The sequence below is a fragment of the Pan paniscus genome, chromosome X (genome assembly GCF_029289425.2).
Source record: "Pan paniscus chromosome X, NHGRI_mPanPan1-v2.0_pri, whole genome shotgun sequence".
Classification (NCBI taxonomy): domain Eukaryota; kingdom Metazoa; phylum Chordata; class Mammalia; order Primates; family Hominidae; genus Pan; species Pan paniscus.
The window spans coordinates 49,533,453-49,554,892 of NC_073272.2; the positions used below are offsets into that span (position 1 = coordinate 49,533,453).

The 21,440-nt window shown below is 37.7% G+C and overlaps 1 protein-coding gene across 6 annotated transcripts in view; it reads left to right on the top strand.

The window, feature by feature from the left end:
* ZNF81 (zinc finger protein 81) overlaps positions 1-20,921 on the top strand; it is a 104,883-nt gene extending 83,962 nt beyond the window's left edge. For all 6 annotated transcript variants that reach the window (XM_034950191.3, XM_003812150.6, XM_008964556.6 and 3 more), the window contains one exon: positions 1,749-20,921. In XM_034950191.3, coding sequence (XP_034806082.1) covers positions 1,749-3,457 — 1,709 coding nt within the window. In that variant the 3' untranslated portion in view covers positions 3,458-20,921. The remainder of the gene's footprint in view (positions 1-1,748) is intronic.
* Positions 20,922-21,440: the final 519 nt, after the last annotated feature.

Genomic DNA, 21,440 nt, shown 5'->3' on the forward strand with positions numbered 1-21,440 from the left:
AGCAAGATTAGTGAGGATTTAGAATTGAAAATGAGTATAAATAGCAGAGCATTTGTTATAACAGAAAAAAAAAGTTCTGCAATCCCAGCTACTCAGGAAGCTGAGGCAGGAGGATGGCTTGAGGCTAGGGGTTTGAGACCAGCCTGGGCAACATAGTGAGACCCCTTGTCTAAAAACAAATTATGTAAAAATTAGCTGGCTTGGTGGGACATGGTCCCCAACACTTGGGAGGCTGAGGCAGGAGGATCATTTGAGCCCAAGAGTACAAGGCTGCCATGAGCTATGATTGTACCACTGCACTCCAGCAGCCTGGGTAACAGAGTGAGACTCTATTTCAAAAAGAATAAAGAAAAGAAAAATATGGAGAATTTTGTCATCAAGGTGAAGTAAAATTCATTCATTTATTGTATTTTGATCATATTCATTCTTCACTTTGTATTGAGCCAGCTCCATGAAAGACAGTAATAGGACCACTTAAATTTGTAGTTATCACCCCCTCTATTAAATTCAATAAACATTTTTTGTTATCTTTTACAAGCAGTGCTTGTTAGAAGAACAGTGTGGTGTCAACAAAGTAAGACATGCACCTTTAGTCCCTATGAAGAAAACCTTTAAGCACATAGCAAAGGACCTACCTATATTAGAAGCCCCACAGAATTAAAGAATTGAAACCCATCGAGAAGAGTTGTTGCAGAGAGCAAGATTCAAAGTGTGAACACTCATCCTTGTCAATCAGGGTTCTCACTCTTAAACACAATGTCAGAAGTAAGCTGATGGTTATATTTAATATTTAGGCAAGAAGATATATGTGTATGCATTTTTGGACTTGTACACATACCAGGATTCAATATAAGTATCATCTATTAGTGGGAAAAAAAAAGAATTGAAAGCTAATGAGGACTTAAACTCCAAGCCTAGGCCCTCCTAGATCTTTCCCCTGAAAACTCTTGTATTATCAATCTTCTGTCCACCCTACCTAATAGCCAAGCTTCCTACCAAAATAGGACTAGACTGCTTATGTTGAATGCCAGCCTCCAACACTTAATAACCATGTTTTATGGCAAATTATGTAACTGTCATGAGCTTCACTTTTCTTATCTACAAAAGGTGGATAGTAATAATAGATACCTCATAGGACCTCTGAAAGGATTAAATGAATTCATATGTACAGTCATGTACCACATAATGATATTGAGTGACTTAAGATTGTAATGAAATTGAAAAATGCCTATCACCTACATACATCATGGCTATTGCTGCGTTGTAGTGCAATGCATTACCTTTTCTATGTTTAGATATGTTTAAATACACAAATAGTTACTACTGTATTATAGTTGCCTACCGTATTCAGTACAGTCACATGCTATATGGGTTTGTAGCATAGGAGCAATATTCTATACCATATAGCCTAGATGTGTAGTAGGTTATACCATCTGGGTTTTTATAAGTACTGTATACTCTATGATGTTTGCACAACAACGAAATTGCCTAATGACAGCTTTCTCAGACTGTATCCCTGTTGTCAAGCAATGTTTGACTGCATATATTTCTTAGAATGGTGCCTGGAATATTGTAAGTGTCGTGTAAGAGTTTGGCACATAAAAGTGCTATATATGTATTTCCTGTCATCATTGTCATCATGAGATTTACTGATTTCCACGTGTTCAATTTGTATTAGCTTATGTGTACCTTTTAATCTCTTGCGGTCTATTGTTTGTGTCAATTTTACTTTTTCTTTCTCTTTTTAGATGGGAAATTTGGAATTAAGCCTTCCCAGAGGAGAATTTCTGGGAAATCTACATTTCATAGTGAAATGGAGGGTGAAGACACAAGAGATGATTCATTATACTCTATTTTAGAAGAATTGTGGCAAGATGCTGAACAGATAAAGAGATGTCAGGAAAAACACAACAAACTTCTGAGTCGCACTACTTTCCTGAATAAGAAAATATTGAATACAGAGTGGGATTATGAATATAAAGACTTTGGAAAATTTGTTCATCCAAGCCCAAATCTCATTCTTTCACAGAAAAGACCCCATAAACGTGATTCATTTGGGAAGAGTTTTAAGCATAATTTAGACTTACATATTCATAATAAAAGCAATGCAGCAAAGAACCTGGATAAAACTGTTGGGCATGGTCAAGTTTTTACCCAGAACTCTTCTTATAGTCACCACGAAAATACACATACAGGAGTGAAGTTCTGTGAACGTAATCAATGTGGAAAAGTCCTCAGCCTCAAACACTCACTCAGTCAAAATGTGAAATTTCCCATTGGAGAGAAAGCAAACACATGTACTGAATTTGGGAAGATCTTCACCCAGAGGTCACATTTCTTTGCTCCTCAGAAAATTCATACTGTGGAAAAACCTCATGAGCTTAGCAAATGTGTAAATGTTTTTACACAGAAGCCACTACTCAGTATATATCTGAGAGTTCATAGAGATGAAAAACTCTACATATGTACTAAATGTGGGAAGGCCTTCATCCAGAATTCAGAATTAATTATGCATGAGAAAACTCATACTAGAGAGAAACCCTATAAATGCAATGAATGTGGGAAATCATTTTTCCAGGTGTCATCTCTACTCAGGCATCAGACAACTCATACTGGAGAAAAACTCTTTGAATGCAGTGAATGTGGTAAAGGCTTCTCCCTGAACTCAGCCCTCAGTATACATCAGAAAATTCACACTGGAGAGAGACATCACAAATGCAGTGAGTGTGGGAAAGCCTTTACCCAAAAATCAACACTCAGGATGCATCAGAGAATTCATACAGGAGAGAGGTCCTATATCTGTACTCAATGTGGGCAGGCCTTCATCCAGAAGGCACACTTGATTGCACATCAAAGAATTCATACTGGAGAGAAGCCTTATGAATGCAGTGACTGTGGGAAATCTTTCCCTTCTAAGTCACAACTCCAGATGCATAAGAGAATTCATACAGGAGAGAAACCCTATATATGCACTGAATGTGGGAAGGCTTTCACCAACAGGTCAAATCTCAATACTCACCAGAAGTCTCATACTGGAGAAAAGTCTTATATATGTGCTGAATGTGGGAAGGCCTTCACCGACAGGTCAAATTTCAATAAACACCAGACCATTCACACTGGAGAGAAACCCTATGTTTGTGCTGATTGTGGGAGGGCCTTCATCCAGAAGTCAGAGTTGATTACACATCAGAGAATTCATACTACAGAGAAGCCTTATAAATGTCCTGACTGTGAGAAATCCTTCTCCAAGAAACCACATCTCAAAGTACATCAACGAATTCACACAGGGGAGAAACCATATATATGTGCAGAATGTGGGAAAGCCTTCACTGATAGGTCAAATTTCAATAAACATCAGACAATTCATACTGGAGATAAACCGTATAAATGCAGCGACTGTGGAAAGGGGTTCACCCAGAAATCAGTTCTCAGTATGCATCGCAATATTCATACATGAAAGTAATCCTGTTTCTTGAAAATGAGAGCCTTATAAGGCTGACAAAAGTCAGGTCTAACTATATATTATAAAATTCATCCAAGACAGATCCTATATTAATACATTGTATAAGGAAAAGCATCAGGCTATCTCACTTGAGATGGAAAAAAATTATTCAGAAGAAACTCTCTTAAAAATGCATTGAAGGAGAGAGAATTTGCACAGCCTCATGAAATATAGTAAAAGTCATACTGGGAAAAATGTTGTCAGTTTGGTGTGTTAGGAAAAGCCTTCCTATAGAAAGTATTATAAGTTAAATTGTTACCAAATTCTTTATAGGAAGGAGAGTGCAAAATTATGTAAATGATGGTCAGGTTTACTGTGTTATATTAAGCAATTTAAAGTGATAACAAAATGAAAGGTAGTGCAGCAAAATAATATAACTGGTGAGTAGACCTACTTTCAGTTCCATAGGGTGTTTGTGGCAGAACACAGTGCAGAACAGGAGGAATATTACACTTTTTTTCAAATTTAGAATAATTATGTCCATCAAATGTTTCTTACTGAATATGTCTATCAAATATGTTTCTTATTGAATATTTCTATCAAGTGAATCCACAATTTAAAAGTCACTTTGGTTTTATGTATACACACATCTGCAGATATAATTTTATAAGAACACACAAATATAATCCTGTCATTCGTACTGGTTTCCATGACATAGTATCTTGTTTTCTTTCATTGTGGTACAATGCAAAGTAGCCACAGATTCCTCCCATCCCAAGTAGCGTCTATTTGTCTACTACTTGACTTTGAACTTGGCCATGTGACTTTCTTTGGCCAATGGAAATTAGCAAAGAATCAATAAGAAGCTTGAGAAGTGTGCAAAGCCTGCCTTGAAGCTTACCCTCTCTTGCTGCTCTTTGCAAACCTGAAGAATCTCAAATTGCCCTACTCGGGGGTGAGGAGCCACCACATGGAGCAGTGGTGAGCCAGCCTTGCTGAGGCCCCTTAGACCAAGTAGCCTGCCAATTGTCAGAATTGGGAGTGAGGTTTTCCAAGACCTCTAGCCCCAGCTGAGCCAGCCTAGCCCAGAAGAGCCATACCAGTTATTCCAGCTGATTTACAGAATTGTGAGATAAATAAAATGATGATAGTTTTAAGCAACATGAGTTTTGGGGTTAGTTTGTTGTACAGAAAATGCTAAGTAATATTTGAAAGTATATGTTTGGGGGAGGGGGCATAGTGGACCAAAACGTGACATGTGGCATTGGCTTTGGGTCTGAGTGGCACGTAGAAACTGGAAAAACAGTGAGGAAAACTGTTTTTCCTCAAATAACAAAGGTTGGATAGATGGCAACCCATGTTATTTAGTAGGGAAAGATATAGAAAAAGTCATCACCATACTCTGTGGGAAGATAGAGAATGGACCAAACGAACTGGTGGATCTGGCTAAGGAGATTTGCAGCAGAATATGGGAAGTATCAGTTTGCTTCTTTTAGCTGCATATGATACGATACAGAAAGAGAGAAATGAACTAAAGAAATAACTGTTTCTTTGGCAAGCAGAATTCAGAAGAAATGTGGAAAAGCCAAGGATTGCTGGGTTGAAAAATAATGCTTTCACATCACTAGTCTCTCCAGCTATCTAACTATTCTCAAGGTAAAAAATGGCCTCAGGGTAAAGATCAAATCATGGTTGTGTCTGTAAGACTCTATTACAGTGTGTGAAATAGTTCAGTTGGTGCTTAGGAGACCATCTCAGCTAAACTTAAGGGCTTCTAAAAATCTTCATGACGTTGTCCCATAGAAGCCTGACATACTACTCAAAGTGGAGAGAGACCTATCTTAAAAAGAATTGCTGATGTGGCATTTGGGGAAAGGAGTAGATCCAAACCAGATTCATAGGAAACTCACAAAGTTTTTAATAGAGTTTTACTAGTAAAACTACCTCCAGGTTGGACTTCCAGGGACTGAAACAGTTCAAAATGAAAAGTGGCCTCTGGATTCCCCTCCCTAACTTCTATGAATAGTATACATGCTGAGAAAGTTACTCAGATGCAAACATGGTCCATTTCTTATGGAAAATGAAGGGCATCTCAGAGGGAAGACCCAAGAACAATATATTAAAATGAGCTGGGGAGCCATTCCCAGGGAGAACTGTGCCCTAATCAAGAAACGTATCTGCCCCTGGAGACAAGGGAACCGACAACATTTGCTCTGTGGGATTTCAGAATCGTTATGGAACAGTGACTGATATGTGCCTCGTGGTCCTCCTCTTTTTGAATGGGAGTGTCTATTACAGTTATCCTGTACCTATCCCACCATTGTATATATTGGGTGTGTGTTGGGGGGCATGTAACTTGTCATTTAGCTCACAGGTATCTGGATCAAGAAACTGAAAAACTGTACCCAAGGAACCTCAGCCACAACTGAACCTGATACAGAAGACTTGAGATTCTGGATTGGAGCTTGATGCCACAGTTTTGGATGAGAAATTTGGAGGTCCTGGAATAGGGGTGAACACATTTTGCATGGGGTGGTAATGTGAATAATTTGTGACCAGAAGACACCATGTGTTAGGTAGAAAAATGCTACAGATGTCTTCATCCCTGTATATGTGTCCTTCTTCAGTCTTTATTTCTCTTTGTGTTTCAGTTAGGATAATTTCTATTGATCTGTCTTCAAATTCACTGATGTTTTTTCTCTCACCCTGGCTTTGTCAAGTCTACTGATGAACCCATTGAAGGCATTCTTCAACTCAGTTATGTTTTATTTTTATTTGTAATATTTCCATTTGATTCTTAGAATTTTCATATATCTGCTGAAATTCCCCATCTTTTCATGCATGTTCATGTTTTCCCCTCTACCCTTTGTCTTAGTCAGTTTGAGCTGCTATAATAAAGCACCATAGACTTGGTGGCTTATAAACAACAGAAATTTATTCCTCACAGTTCTGGAGCCTGGAAGTCTGAGATCAGAATCTAGCAAGGTTAGGTCTTGGTGACGCCCCTCTTCAAGGTTGCAAACTGCTCACTTGTTGCATTTTCCCATGTCTACAGCTAGAGAACTCTTTGGGATCCCTTTTATAAGGGCACCAATCCCATTCATGAGGTCTCCACCCACATTACCTAACTACCACCCAAAGGCTCCACCTCCTAATACCATCACATTGAGGATTAGGATTTTAACATATGAATTTTGGGGGGGATGCAAACATTCAGCCCATAATACCCTCTAACATATTAATCATAGTTATTTTTAACTCCCTGTCTGATAGTTCCAACTACTAGGTCAACTGAGTCTAGGTCTGTTGTTGTCTTCTCTTGCTCTTTTCCATCTAATAATTTTTGGCTGAATGTCACAGATGTTGTATGTAGGACAGTAGAAACTGAGGTAAATAGTAATTATCCCTGGAAACAGCCATGGTTGCCCTTTTGATAGGCCATTAGCATGGGGAGATTGAATCCATCTAATCAGGAGTTGGGCTGAGTTTGTGTTTCTTTGTTGCCAGTGTTACCTTTGCTGTACCATAGACTTAAAATTCCTCTATTGTTATCTCATGCTTGAGGTAGGCACTGGTTTGCCCAGAGAATTTTTATTTTTCCCAGACCACACTTGCCTTTAGGCCTGTAGGCCTTTCCTGTGTGCCTGCATCTCAGGGAGGGTCTCTCTCCATGTTGTTGCCTCTATGTTAGTAGTAGACAACTGTTATTACTTGTTTCTTGCTGACCTGGTGAGTTGGGGGGCAGGGGTTGTCTTGGGCCAGCCTCAGTTTTTGTCAGGCCATGAATCCCTGGGTCTTGAGGGTGGGATTTTTTAGTGATCCTGCCCTCTTCCACTGGTAGAAGGCCTTTAATGATCTGGGCCCAGGATGATTTCCTGCCCTTTTATCATGGGTGGAATTTTTTTTTCCATTTCCCTCACTCTAGTCACAGTGAATCTTTACCTGTGTCCTGAGGGCAACAGGGTTTGCTGCACTTCCTTTAGTGGCTTAAGGATTTTGTTCTGTAGGGGAGTAGGGTTTCATTGGAGCTTTGTGCCATTTCTATATTAGCAGCAGCCCCCTTGCAGGCCTACCTCACGGAGGTAGGCTTTCTCCAGTCTTCTTCCTTGTCCCCGTGTTTCTTGAGAGCACTCAGTGGATGACTATGGAGAAGAGCCTGCAAGCAGAGACCAACTACCCTTAGGTCTACAGCTCTCATGAGTCTCCCGCACTCAGCCTTTAGCAATTCATTTAAAATTCTTGTTGAATTCTTACTGCTTGTATAGTGGCCTCATCTTCCTTCCTGCTGTACCACAGATGGCCCAGGAGAGGCACTTGTCTTTTATTATATTTCAAGCTAGTTGGTTGCTCTGTAATCTTAGCTCTCTGATGGGTTCGAGAAAACTTATGTTTTTGCAGATTACCCAGCTTTGTTCTTGTTATAAAGATGGGAGCAGTGTTCTTTCCAGATGTCTACATGCTAGGCAGAAACTAGAAGTCTGGACAGTCTCCATTGTCTCCTACTATCAGAATATGTGCCCTTTTCAGTGTGACTTTGCCACTTCACCCATCAAGAGGTAGAATCTATTTCTTCAACCCCTGCAACTGAGCTTGGCTATTTTGTTGGCCAATGGGACATTAACAAGTATGATACAAGCAGAGGCTTGAGAAGTGCCTGCACAATGAGGCTTGCCCACTTTTGCAGCTCTTTGGAATCCTGAACCCATGTGTGGAAAAGCCTGAACTGTGCTGTTGGAAAATGAGAGCGATCACATGGAGCAGTAATGGAGCAAAGACCAGCCATCCCAGTTGAGATACCCTACACCAACCAGATTTTCAACTGCTGGACATATGAATGAAGCTATCCTAGGCATCCAGTCTTGGTCAAGGCAACTTTGGCTGGCAGTCTCTGAGATGACCCTGAATGATCCCCACCTCCTGGTATTCTCACTCTTATATAATCCCCTCCTCTTGAGTTTGGACTGGAATTAGTGACTTGGTTCTAGTGAATAGAATAAGGCAGAGGTAATGGGATGTCATGTTCAAGATTAGTTACAAAAAGACTGTGGCTTCCATTTTGGGTGCTTGCTTACTCTCTCAGATGGCTCATCATAGGGGAAACCTGCTGCTACATCATGAGATAGCCCTGTGGAAAGGTCCACATGAGTGAACTTTGAAGCATATCCTCCCCCAGTTTAGCCTTTAGATGAGGACCACAGCCAAACAGCTTGACTGTAAGCCAGATAGCTTGACTCATGAGGGACCTTCAGCCAGAGGCATCTTTTGAGCCACACGAATTCCTGACCCACAGAAACTGCAAGACAATAAATGTTGTTTTAAGTTGCTAAATTTTAGGGTAATTTGTTACACAGTAATAGGTTAATAATACACTGGCCCAGATTAGGAAGGTTCTGCCATCCATCCCAGCCATCCCAAACAACTACCAGAATAATGGATTAAAACGTTAACTGTTTTAAGTCACTAAGTTTTGGGCAGCATGATACCAACCCAGCAAAAAGCTAACTGATACATTGATTATTTACTGCATTTCTTCCTCCACTATTCTTCCCTAACAGATGACCAATACTAATAAACTACTGTGAACACTTTCATGTTTTAATCTCTGCTCTGTGCTCATAATCATATATAGACATACATACGTTCCCATGCTTGTAATCAGAAGTTATATAAGATTGTTTCCTCCTTTGATTTTCAAAAATGGGATCATAACATACAACCATCTCTGCAGCTTGCTTTATTATTATTCAACAATATTTGTTTTGAATGGTTGCATGATAGTTTATGGGGTGGATATACAATAATGTATTAAACTATTTGCATTGTTAAAATTTATTCACTCCCATTTTCAACCCTTTTTTGTCACTGGGAACAATGCTGCTAAAAATATTAAAAGATAGTTTGCATAGTGGTTAGGTAGATAGGCTCAGGAACCCATCTGCCAGGGTTTCAATCGTGGCTCTACCAATTTACTAGTTTATGTGACCTTGGGAAAGTTAGTTAACCTCTGTCCTGATGGTTTTCATCTATAAAAGATGTACACACTAGCACCTATCATAGATTTGACTAAGAAGCATATTTCTTTCCTCGGGCTGCTATAACAAAGTACCACAAATTGGGCAGCCTAAAACAGCAGAAATTGTCTCATTGTTCTTGAGGCTGGAGATCCGAATCACGGTGTCAGCAGGGTCATGCTCCCTCTGAAGGTGCTAGGGAAGGAACGGTTCCATGCCTCTCTCCTAGCTTTTGAGAGCCTCAGGTGTTATTTGGCTTATAGATGCATTATTCCTGTCAGATGGCTGTTTTCTCCCTGTGTTTCTTCACATCATGTTCCCTCTGTGTGTCTGGCTCTGTTTCCAAATTTCCCCTTTTATAAGGACACTAGTTATATTGGAGTGGGGTTCACTTTAATGGCCCCATTTTAACTTAATTACCTCTGTACTCTATTTCCAAATAAAATTGTATTCTGAGGTTCTGGGGATTAGGATTTCCACGTATCTTTTTTGCAGGTACACAGTTCATTAACAAGAAGTTAATGCATATTGTGTAGAGCTCTTAGAACTATGCATGGAGAGAATTTCTTAATGGGTATTAGATACACCTCACTTCCTGAGCCCGCACAGGTCCCCCTACAACTCTCTGTGCTTGGGACACTGAGGTGGGATTTGAGAGCTTGTTTCCGGCATCTTAGTGTCATCCAGCTATCTAAAGAAAATGTAGGGAGTAACAGGAAAAGCAGGCCTAAGACCAAAGCTTGTGCTTTGGGTCGAGAAGGATATGTCTATAGAAGATAATGAGAAGGAGCAGCCAGAGAGGTAAAAACATACCAGGTGAGCAAGGGGCTCATAGAGAACAGTGTTTCCAACAAGTGTTTTAATGGAGGACTTGTCCAAATTAGACATCAATTCATATGAGGATGGAAAATTGGTTCTTGATTTTATGACACAGAGGTTGTTGTTGGCTTTGATGAATGCTATTTTGGAAGTAAATTTAAACAAAGCAATTGAGCAAACTCAGAGGAATTTCTGAATTCAGGTGGTGTTACTTCACCATGAAGCAATTTTTCTCAGAAAAATATCAAGCCATTGGACTAGATTATTCTGTCGTTTGGGTTATACTGAGAAATAAGAGTTGGCTAAAGTAGAAATTACATGAGATTTGGAAGGTCAAAGGGAAGGAGCAACTATTGCTGTGAAAGTCTTTGAAATTAGAGACAGTGAAGGACAGATGCAGAGGTACCCAGCAGGTTCCAATTTTTCCTATCTTCCACTCTATATCCAGCCCTTCTTTCCATCTTCCAGCCCTGCTGACCAACAGTAGCCCCAGGTCTACCACCAGATGCTTGGCTGCAGGCTCACAAAAGCTTCTCATGGACTTCTCAACCAGCTTCTCATGGCAGTCCCACATCAGCAGCTAGATGTGCCTGGCTTCTCAGATTTTCCTGAAAGCTCTGATTTATCCACCCATGCTAATGTCTCAAAAGGGCTGGTTTAGTGATTTCTTTAGTCTTCTAACTCCCCCTTCTAAACCTTCCCCAGCTACTTCTATAAATTGTGCATGCATCCCTTATTCCATAATACTCATAGTTATTATGCTTCCCTGATTGACATATTTATACTTTCTTTTCCTGAGAATTTGGCAGATGCTGCTCTTCTAAAATTGAGTGATGTTATTGAGAAGTCTTAGACAAACTTGCTGTCTTTTTTCTTGTATATAATGTGCCTTTCTGCCATGTGATTCTTTTTTTATTCTTGAAGTTAAGGATCTATGGAAGCATATGCTTTGGTCCTGATCTTTGTGTATTAATTTTACCTGAGTTATAGTGAGCCATTCCAATCATTCATTTCAAGGAAGTTTTATTTTGCTTAACATTTTTTCTGATCCATTTCTTCTCTTCTTCAGGGACATCAATTATGCATATGTAAGATGTCTTTGTCATCTTCTACATTCATCTTCTACCAATCAACATTCATTTCACATCATTATTCTTTTCAGTTTTGTATGATTGACTCTAGCCTTGTCTTCAGAGACAATTCTCCTTGAATCTCATGTTCTTCATGTTTAGACATTAACAAGCAATTTGCTCAGATTTATTTACATTCCAGGATAGTAAAGATAGAGAATGTCTCCCTCCCTGGAGACTTTCCCAGAGAAGATTTGGTTGCATTCCAGGTTAATAAAGATTATATATATATATACCCAAAGAAGAAGATGGACAATAAAACAATATAACATTATTTCCCTCACATCTTAATTATGTGTATTTTCAATCATGTAGAAATATTGAAAACACAGTACAACCTATATAACATCCATCTAGATTTAACAATTTATATGTAATTTTTCCTGAAATACCAGTGGTAAGTTATAGATATAACATTATAACCATAAATAATTGAGCATTCATCTCCTAAAAATAAGGACATTCTCCCACATACCTGGAATATCATTATCAATCTAATTCTATGATATATCCAGTCCATTTCCAAATTTCTCCCATTGTCCCCAAAACATATTTTACAGTTTTAATGAGGTAGAATTAGCATACAAAAAGTGGAACTTGTTTAAAGTGTACAATTTGATGAGTTTTGACGTGTGCACCTTTCCAACCATCATGACAATACAAATAATGAACATATCAATCACCCCAAAAAAGTTTCCTTATGCCTCTTTGTCATTCAGCCCCCTTTCCCCACATTCTTCCCACATCCACAGGCAATCATGGATCTGTTTTCTATTGTTATAGATTAGTTTGCATTTCCTACAATTTTATACACATGGAATAATACTATAGGTACTCTTGTTTGGCTCCTTCCATCCAGCATAATAAGTTTGAGATTCATTCATGTTGTTATATGCGTCTATGTTCATTCCTTTTTATTGCTAAGTGTTATTTCATTATATGGACATACCAGAATTTGTTTATCCATTCATGTTTTGATGGAAATTTGTATTTCCAGCTTTTGGCTATTACAAATAAAACCGATGTGAACATTTGTTTACAAGTCTGTGTGGACATAGTTTTCATTTCTCTTGAGTAAATGCATAGGAGTGAATGGCTTAGTCATATGGTAGGTATATACTTAATTATTTAAGAAATTGTCGAACTGCTTTCCAAAGTGGTTGTACTATGTTACATTTTAACCAGCAGTATATAAGTGCTGCAGTTGCTTCATTGGGTATGATTATTATTTTTAATTTTAGTCATTTAATGGGGGTGTAGTGGTATTTCACTGTGGTTTTAAGTTACACTTCCCTAATAAGTAATGCTGTTGAGCATCTTTTCTTGTGTTTATGTACCTTCTGTATACCATCTTGGTTGATGTGTCTTCTTAAATATTTTGCCGATTTGTAAACTCAGTTATTCGTCTTATTATTGAGTTGTAAGTGTTCTTTATATATCCTAGATATATGTCCTTTGTTGGATGTACATTCTGTAAACAGTTTCTTCTAGGTTTGCCTTTTCATTTAAATAACAGAAGACCAAAAGTTTTTAATGTTAACAAGCTCAATTCATTTTTGTTTTCTTTTATACTTCATGCTTTTTTGGTCATGGTTAATAAATTTTTGCAAAGCTCAAGGTCATTAAGATAAAAGTTTTTAAAAAGATTTATGCTTTCTTCTAGAAGTTTTATAATATTGGCTCTTATATTTGGTTACCTAATCCATTTTTATTAATTTTGTATATGATGTAAATCCTTTCCAAAGATAAGGATTTAGGTTGATTTTGTTTTGCATATGGCTGTCCAGTTGTTCCAGAACCATTTGTTGAAAATGATAATGCATTGGATTGCCTTGATATATTTATCAAAAAATTAATTGGTTGGTTCTATTTCTGCTCTAGTTTTCTATTATGCCAGTACCACTACTGCCAGTACTACACCATTACTGTAGCTTCTGTACTACTGTAGCATTACTCTTTGCTGTAGCTTCATAAGTCTTGAAGTCAGATCATGCAAATCCTCTAACTTTATTCCTCTTTTTCACACATGTTTTGGCTATTCTGGTTTTTCTTTGAATTTCTATATAAATTTTAGAATCACCTTGTCAGTTACTATTAAAAGCCTGCTGGGATTTTGAGATTGAACTGAATTCATAGATCTATATGGAGAGAATTGACATCTTAATTACATTGTTTTCATATCCATAAACAGGACATATCATTCCATTTATTTAGGTCTTTAATTTTTCTTAGAAGTGCTTTGTAGTGCTGGGCGCGGTGGCTCACGCCTGTAATCCCAGCACTTTGGGAGGCCGAGGCGAGCGGATCACGAGGTCGGGAGACCGACACCATCCTGGCTAGCACGGTGAAACCCCATCTCTACTAAAAATACAAAAAATTAGCCGGGCATTGTGGTGGGCGCCTGTAGTCCCAGCTACTCGGGAGGCTGAGGCAGGAGAATGGCGTGAACCCGGGAGGTGGGGCTTGCAGTGAGCAGAGATTGTGCCACTGCACTCCAGCCTGGGTGACAGAGCGAGACTCCGTCTCAAAAAAAAGTGCTTTGTAGTTTTCAAGTGTACAAGCCTTAGACATATCTTGTCAAATTCATCTCTAAATAATTCATATCTATGCTTTTGAATGGTACCAGTTATTTTTAAATTTCAATTTCCAATATTTCTTTGCTAGTACATAGAAATATAATTCACTTTTATGTGTTGATCTTGTATACGATAACCTTGCTAAACTCACTTATTATTTCTAGTAATTTTGTAAATCCTGTAAGCTTTTCTACACAGACAATCATGTCATCTGTGAAGTGTGATAGTTTCACTTCTTCCTTTCCACTATAGGCGCTCTTTCTTTTTTTGTCTTATTGCATTGACTAAAACCTACAATATAATGTTGAATAGAAGTGGTCAGAGTGTATATCTTTGCCCTTTTCTTGATCTTCAGAAGAAAACATTTAGTCTTTCACTATTGAGTATGATATTAGCTATATGTTTTTCATACATGATCTTTATCAGGTTGATGAAGTTGCCTCTACTCCTGGTTTGTTGATAGTTTATCAGGAATAGGTGTTAGATTTTGTCAAATGTTTTTTCTCCATCGAGATTATCATATAGTTTTTCTTTTTTAGTTTGTTAATTTTTTGAATTACATTGACTATTGATAGATTTAGTATTCCTGGAATTAAACTCTTCTTGGTCGTGACGTACTACCATTTTTATATTTCACTAGATTCACTTTGCTAAAAATTTTGTTAAGAATTTTTGCATATATGTTTATGTGGGATACTGGTCTATAGTTTTCTTTTCTTGTATTTTCTTTGTCCGCTTTTGGTATCAGGGTAATGCTGGGCTCACAGAATGAATTGGGAAGTGGTACCTCCCCTGAAAGAGTTAGTGTGGAAATGGTATTATGCCTCCTTTTAATGTTTGGTACAACTTTCCAGTGAAGTCATTTGGTCCTAGAATTCTTTTGTGAAAAGGCTTTTAACTACAACTTCAATTCCTTAATAGTTAGGAAACTATTCAGGTTGTCATATTCTTCTTCATTAAGCTTTGTTTGTATATTTCAAAGAACTTGTCTATTTTACATAAGTTGTCTAATTTAGGAACGTGAAGTTGTTTGTCACATTCCCTTTTTATCTGTAGAATTGGAAATGATGTTTCTTCTCTCATTCTTGATATCAGTAATTTGTGTCTTCACTTTTTTTCTCCTGATCAGTCTGGCTAGCAGTTTCTCAATTTTATTGATTTTCTCAAGAAGCTTTTAGTATCCTTGATTTTCTCTATTGTTTTTCTATTTTGGATTTTATTGATTTATGCTCTTTTCTTTATTATTTCCTTTTTCTGCTTATTTGACTTAAATGTGCTCATTTTCAGCCAGGCACGGTGGCTCACACCTGTAATCCCAACATTTTGGGAGGCCGAGGTGGGTGGGTCATTTGAGGTCAGGAGTTCACGACCAGCTGTGCCAACATGGTGAGACCCTGTCTCTACTAAAAATACAAAAATTAGCCGGGTGTGGTGGCGCATGCCTGTAATCCCAGCTACTCGGGAGGCTGAGGCAAGAGAATTGCTTGAACCCAGGAGGCGGAGGTTGCACTGAGCCGAGATCACGCCACTGCACTCCAGCCTGGGCGACAGAGTGAGACTCTGTCTCAAAACAAAAAAACAAAAAAACAAAAAAAAGTGCTCATTTTCTAGTTTCTATGGTTGAAGCTGCAGTCACTGCTTTAAGATTTTCCTTCTTTTGTAGTATAAATTTTTAGTGATATAAATTATCCTCTAAGCACTCATTTAGTAGCAACTCATATATTTTGATGTTTTTACATTTTTACATTGATACTGTATTGTAACGATATTTTTACATTGTTTTTACATTTTCATTCATTCAAAATACTTCCTAACTTACTTTAGGATTTCTTGTTTGTCCCATAGGTTATTTAGAAGTGTATTATTCAGTATGCAAATATTTGAGTATTTTTTACTTATTTTTCCCTATGATTTATAATTTGATTCCATTGTGGTCAGAGAACATACTTTATAGGACTTGGATACTTACAAATTAACTGAGATTTCCTCTATGGCCCTGAATATGGTCTGTATTATTAAAAAGTTCCATGCATACTTATAAAGAATATGTATTCTACTATCATTGTATGGCATGATCGATAAATGTTAATTAAGTCAAGATTTTTGATAGTGGGGTTCAAGCCTTCTATAGACTTACAGATTTTCCTATACAGTAGTCCCCCTCTTATCCACGGGGGATATGTTTCAAGACTCCGAGTGGATGCCTGAAACCATGGATAGTACTGAACCCTATATACTGTTTTTCTGATCAGATAACCAATATGGCTACTAAGTGACTAACAAGTGGATAGCATATACAGCATGAAGATGCTGAAAAAATGGAGGATTCACTCCCAGGCAGGACAGAGTGGGATGGTGTAAGATTTTATCATGCTACTGAGAACTGTGCACAACTTAAAACTTACGAATTTTTAATTCCTGGAAATTTCCCTTTGATATTTTTGGACTGCAATTGACTGTGGGTAACTGAAACTATGGAAAGCAAAATCACAGATAAGGGGGGACTACTGTATTTATTCTATCGATTATTGAGGGAGAGGTATTGAAATCTCTAACTAAAATTATATTTTTTCTATTTCTCCCTTTAGTTATACCGGTTTATACTTTGTCTATTTTGAAGCTCTGTTATTGAGTACACAAGCATTTAGGATTGTTAAGTCCTCCTGTTAAGTAGACACTTTTATCACTATGGAATGACACTATTCTGGTAAAATTCTTGTATTACAATAGCCACTCCATTTTTCTTTTTCTCAGTTTTAGCAAGTATGTATTTTTCCACTACTATCTACATATCTTCTTATTTTAAAATGATTTTATACTTACAGAACAGTTATAAAGATAACAGAGTGTTCCCATATACCCATCAGTCATATTCCCCTAATGTTAACATTATACATAATCCTGATAGATTTTCTCAAAATTAATAATAGTACTAATTAAACTACATACTTCATTGAGATTTCCCTTGTTATTTTATTACTGACTGTGAGTTTGGAGGTCCCAAAGACCACCTTCAGATTCAATAATCCACTAGAAAGACTCACAGAACTCTGAAAAGCCACTGTACTGACAGTTACAGTTCATTACAGTGAAAGGACACACACTGAAATCAACAAGGGGAAGAGGCACATCAGGCAGAGTCCAAGAGACACCAGGCATAGAGTTTCTAGTTGTACTCTCCCAGTAGAGTAATGCAGATAGCACTTATTTCTATGAGCAATGATGTGTGACAATACACATGGAATATTGCCAACCAGGCAGATTACCTGAGCCATGTCTAGAGTTTTTATTGGGAGTTGGTTACATAGACATGACTGAGTGCCTGCATTGCTGACCTTCATTCTCCAGATCCTCCAGAGGTTAAGCGATACTGCATGGCTGAAGACCCCCAGGTAACCAAGGATATTCTTATCAAGCAGGACATTCCAAGGGCTTAGAGGTTACCTCCTAGGAGCCAGGAACAGAAAACCAAAACTTCTTTGAGCAAGATTAATCCTTTACTGCATACTGACCTTTTCTGTTCCAGGATCCAATCCAGGATATCACATTGCACTTAGTTGTCATGTTTCCCTAGTCTCTTCCAATCTGTGACAGCTCTTGGTCTTTCTCTTTCATGACCTTGATGCTTTTGAGGAATAGTCATGAATATTGTAGAATGTTCCTCAATTTGGTTTCATCTAATTTTTTTTTATCATGAGCAGATTGAGGTTATGAATTTGAGGGATGGATATCACCAAATCTTAGTCCCTTCTTATTGAATTATTTCAGGAAACAAGATTATGTCAACATGATTTATTACTAGTAATGTTAATCTTGATCACTTTGTTATGATGTTGTCTCCTGAGTTTTTCTGTTGCAAAGTTATTACTTTTTCTCTTTCCATACTTTTCATTAGAAGTGAGCCAAAGTCCCACTCATACTAAAGGGGAGTGGCATTAAGCTCCACCTTCTGGACAGAGGGGTATCAAAGACTTTGTGGTCATATCTTAAAATTACCACAGGGGAATTGCTTTGATGTTACACAGATAATCTGTTTCTCCTTAAAGTTTTGCCCAGTAATTTCAGCATTCATCAGTGAATCGTGCCTTCAGCAACTACTGTGTTTTTCTAATAGTGATTTTCTGTTTCCTTCATTGCTTTCACAGTTGTTAATTGGGATTCTTCTGTAAGGAAGATATGTCCTGTCTCCCCTGCTTATTTGTTTATTCAGTCATTTACTTATGTCAGTATGGATGAAGGGACATTTATTTTATTCTTTGTATTATAATCGAATAGTACATTATTAATTATGTGGCACAAATTGTTACAGGTTTGGCTATTGTTAGATCTTTCAGGTTGGTTCTTGTGTTCCCTTTACATGACCCCATCCTTTTATTGGTAGTTGCGGGGGGCACTTTCTTACTTCCTGGAACTATAAGGTGGTCCAGGCTCATCTTGTATTTTCCTTGTCCCAGACAAAGAATTCGCTATTTATTTCTCCAAGGAGATCTGGTTCCTTTTGCTGGAAAATGGCATTTGGAAATCAAGCTCTTAAGATTAGGTGTGTTCATTGTTACTGGTGTGTCGCTGCTAGGAATGTCACAGAGCTAGGAAATTCATGTATGTATTCTAATCCATGTGTGCACACATACCTATTTTTATTTCTTTATTTATCTGTACACATTTAAATATAAACATAGCCAGGCGCGGTGGCTCACGCCTGTAATCCCAGCACTTTGGGAGGCCAAGGCAGGCGAATCACCTGAGGTCAGTTGTTAGAGACCAGCCTGGCCAACATGGTGAAACCCCATCTCTACTAAAAACACAAAAATTAGCCGGGTGTGGTGGCAGTCGCCTGTAATCCCAGCTACTTGGGAGGTTGAGGCAGGAGAATTGCCTGAACCCAGGAGGCAGAGGTTGCAGTAAGCCAAAATCATGCCACTGCACTCTAGCCTGGGCGACAGAGCAAGACTCCGTCTCAAAAAAACAAAATAAATAAATAAATAAATTAATTAATTAATTAAAAAAACATAAGTTCATACTGACATCTCCAGCTCAAACACAGCACTACAGGGTTCCTTCTAGCCTTCTCCCTGCCCTTGCTTATTTTTACTTCTTTCTCCATAAGTCAGGAAAGAAAAACAGTTGACTACATTTGTGTTGGCCTATTTGGGGGTTCTCTATTCTGTTCTTTTGATCTTTATTTCTGGCTTTTTGTCAATACCACACTTTCCTCATTACTGTAGCTCTACAGTGAGTCTTGAAATTGGGTAGTTCAAGTTCCCCAACTTTGTTTTCTCTTTTCAGAATTGTTTTGGCTATTTTTGCTCCTTTATTTTATCATGTTAATTTTAAAATCAGCTTGTTGGTACCTCAAAAGGGCTTTCTGGGAATGTGATTGAGATTATGTTGCATCTATAGATAAAATTAGGGAGAATTGCTATCTCAACTATATATATATATATTTATTATACTTTAAGTTTTAGGGTACATGTGCACAACGTGCAGGTTAGTTACATATGTATACATGTGCCATGTTGGTGTGCTGCACCCATTAACTCGTCATTTACATTAGGTATATCTCCTAATGCTATCCCTCCCCCTCCCCCCACCCCACAACAGGCCCCGGTGTGTGATGTTCCCCTTCCTGTGTCCATGTGTTCTCATTGTTCAATTCCCACCTATGAGTAAGAACATGCAGTGTTTGGTTTTTTGTCCTTGCGATAGTTTGCTGAGAATGATGGTTTCCAGCTTCATCCATGTCCCTACAAAGGACATGAACTCATCATTTTTTACTCCATGAGCATGGTCTGTCTTTCCATTTATTTAGATCAGGGGTGTCCGTCCAATCTTTTGGCTTCCCTGGGCCACATTGGAAGAAGAATTGTACTGGGCCACACATAAAATACGCTAACAATAATGATAGCCGATGAGCCAAAAAAAATAAATCACAAAAACATCTCACAATGTTTTAAGAAAGTTTACGAATTTGTGTTGGGCCACACTGAAAGCCATCCTGGGCTGCATGTGGCCCGCAGGCTGTGGGTTGGACAAGCTTAATTTAGATGATCTTTTATTTTTCTTTTTTAAATTTTTCAGCATATAGATCTCACACATATTTATGTATACACACACACACACCCCTAAGTACTTCATTTTTGGCAATATTGTAGATGTTATATTTTAAAATTTCAAATTCTGATTGTTCATAGATAGTACATAGGATACAACTGACTTTTGTATATGACAACGTATCCTGTAACTTTGCTAGCTCACTTACTAGTTCTGGGTAATTTTTTTTGTAGATTTGTACTATTTTCTACATAGACAATAATGTCTGGAAATAGAGTTGTATTTCTTCTTTTCCAATCTGAATGCTTTTTATTTCTTTTCCTTATCTTATTGCGCTGTCTAGAACTTGTAGCATAATGTTGAATAAGAATGATCAAAGAGGACACCTTTGCCTTGCTTCTGATCTTAGGAAGAATGCATGCAATTTCTCTTCATTCAGTATGATATAACTTGTAGGTTTTTGTAGATGCCACTTATTGGGTTAAATAATTTTCATTCTATTCCTAGTTTGCTATGAGTTTTTAAAAATCACAAATGGATATTCAGTTTTGTCAAATCCTTTCTCTGCATCTACTGAGATAATTATACGACGTGTCGTATTTAGCCTGTTAATATGGTGAATTACAATGATTGATTTTCAAATGTTGAAACAGCCTTGCATTCCTGGCATGAACCCCTTTGTTGTGATATGTTTTTATATCTATATATAAAATCATATTTACATATGTCTATATATAAAACGAATATTTTGGGGAAGATTTTTATGTCATGCTCGTGAGGGATATTGGTCTACAGTTTTTTTTCCTGTCATATCTTTTTCTGGTTGTGGTATTTGGGCAATGCTGGCCTAATAAAATGAATTGGGAAGTGTTCCCTCCTCTTTTTTCTGGAAGAGTTTATGTGTTGTGAAATTTTGGCAAGGATGTGGAGCAATTGGAACTCTCATGCGTTGTTTGTGGGAACGTAAAATGGTACAGCCTCTGAGGAAACAGTTTGGTGGTTCCTCAATCAATCAAATGTGTAGAATTATCATATGACCCATTAATTCTACTCCTAGGTATATACCCAAAATACAGATTCTCCTTGACTTATGATGGGGTTATGTCCTGATAAACCCACTATAAGTTGAACTATCACAAGTAAAAAATGCACTTAAACATTCCTAACCTACTGAACATCACAGCTTAGCCCAGCTTACCTTAAATACACTCAGAACACTTACATTAGCCTACAGTTAGGCAAAATTATCTGGCAACACAGAACACAATAGAGTATTGGTTGTATATGTTGGGTTATTGTAAACCACAAAAATAACCAAGTTTCTTTGTCAATTGTGTTTCTAACTGTATCCAAACTGGACATTTTGTTATTTACAGACAATTGTTATTTTGTTTTAATTCTCTTCAAAACA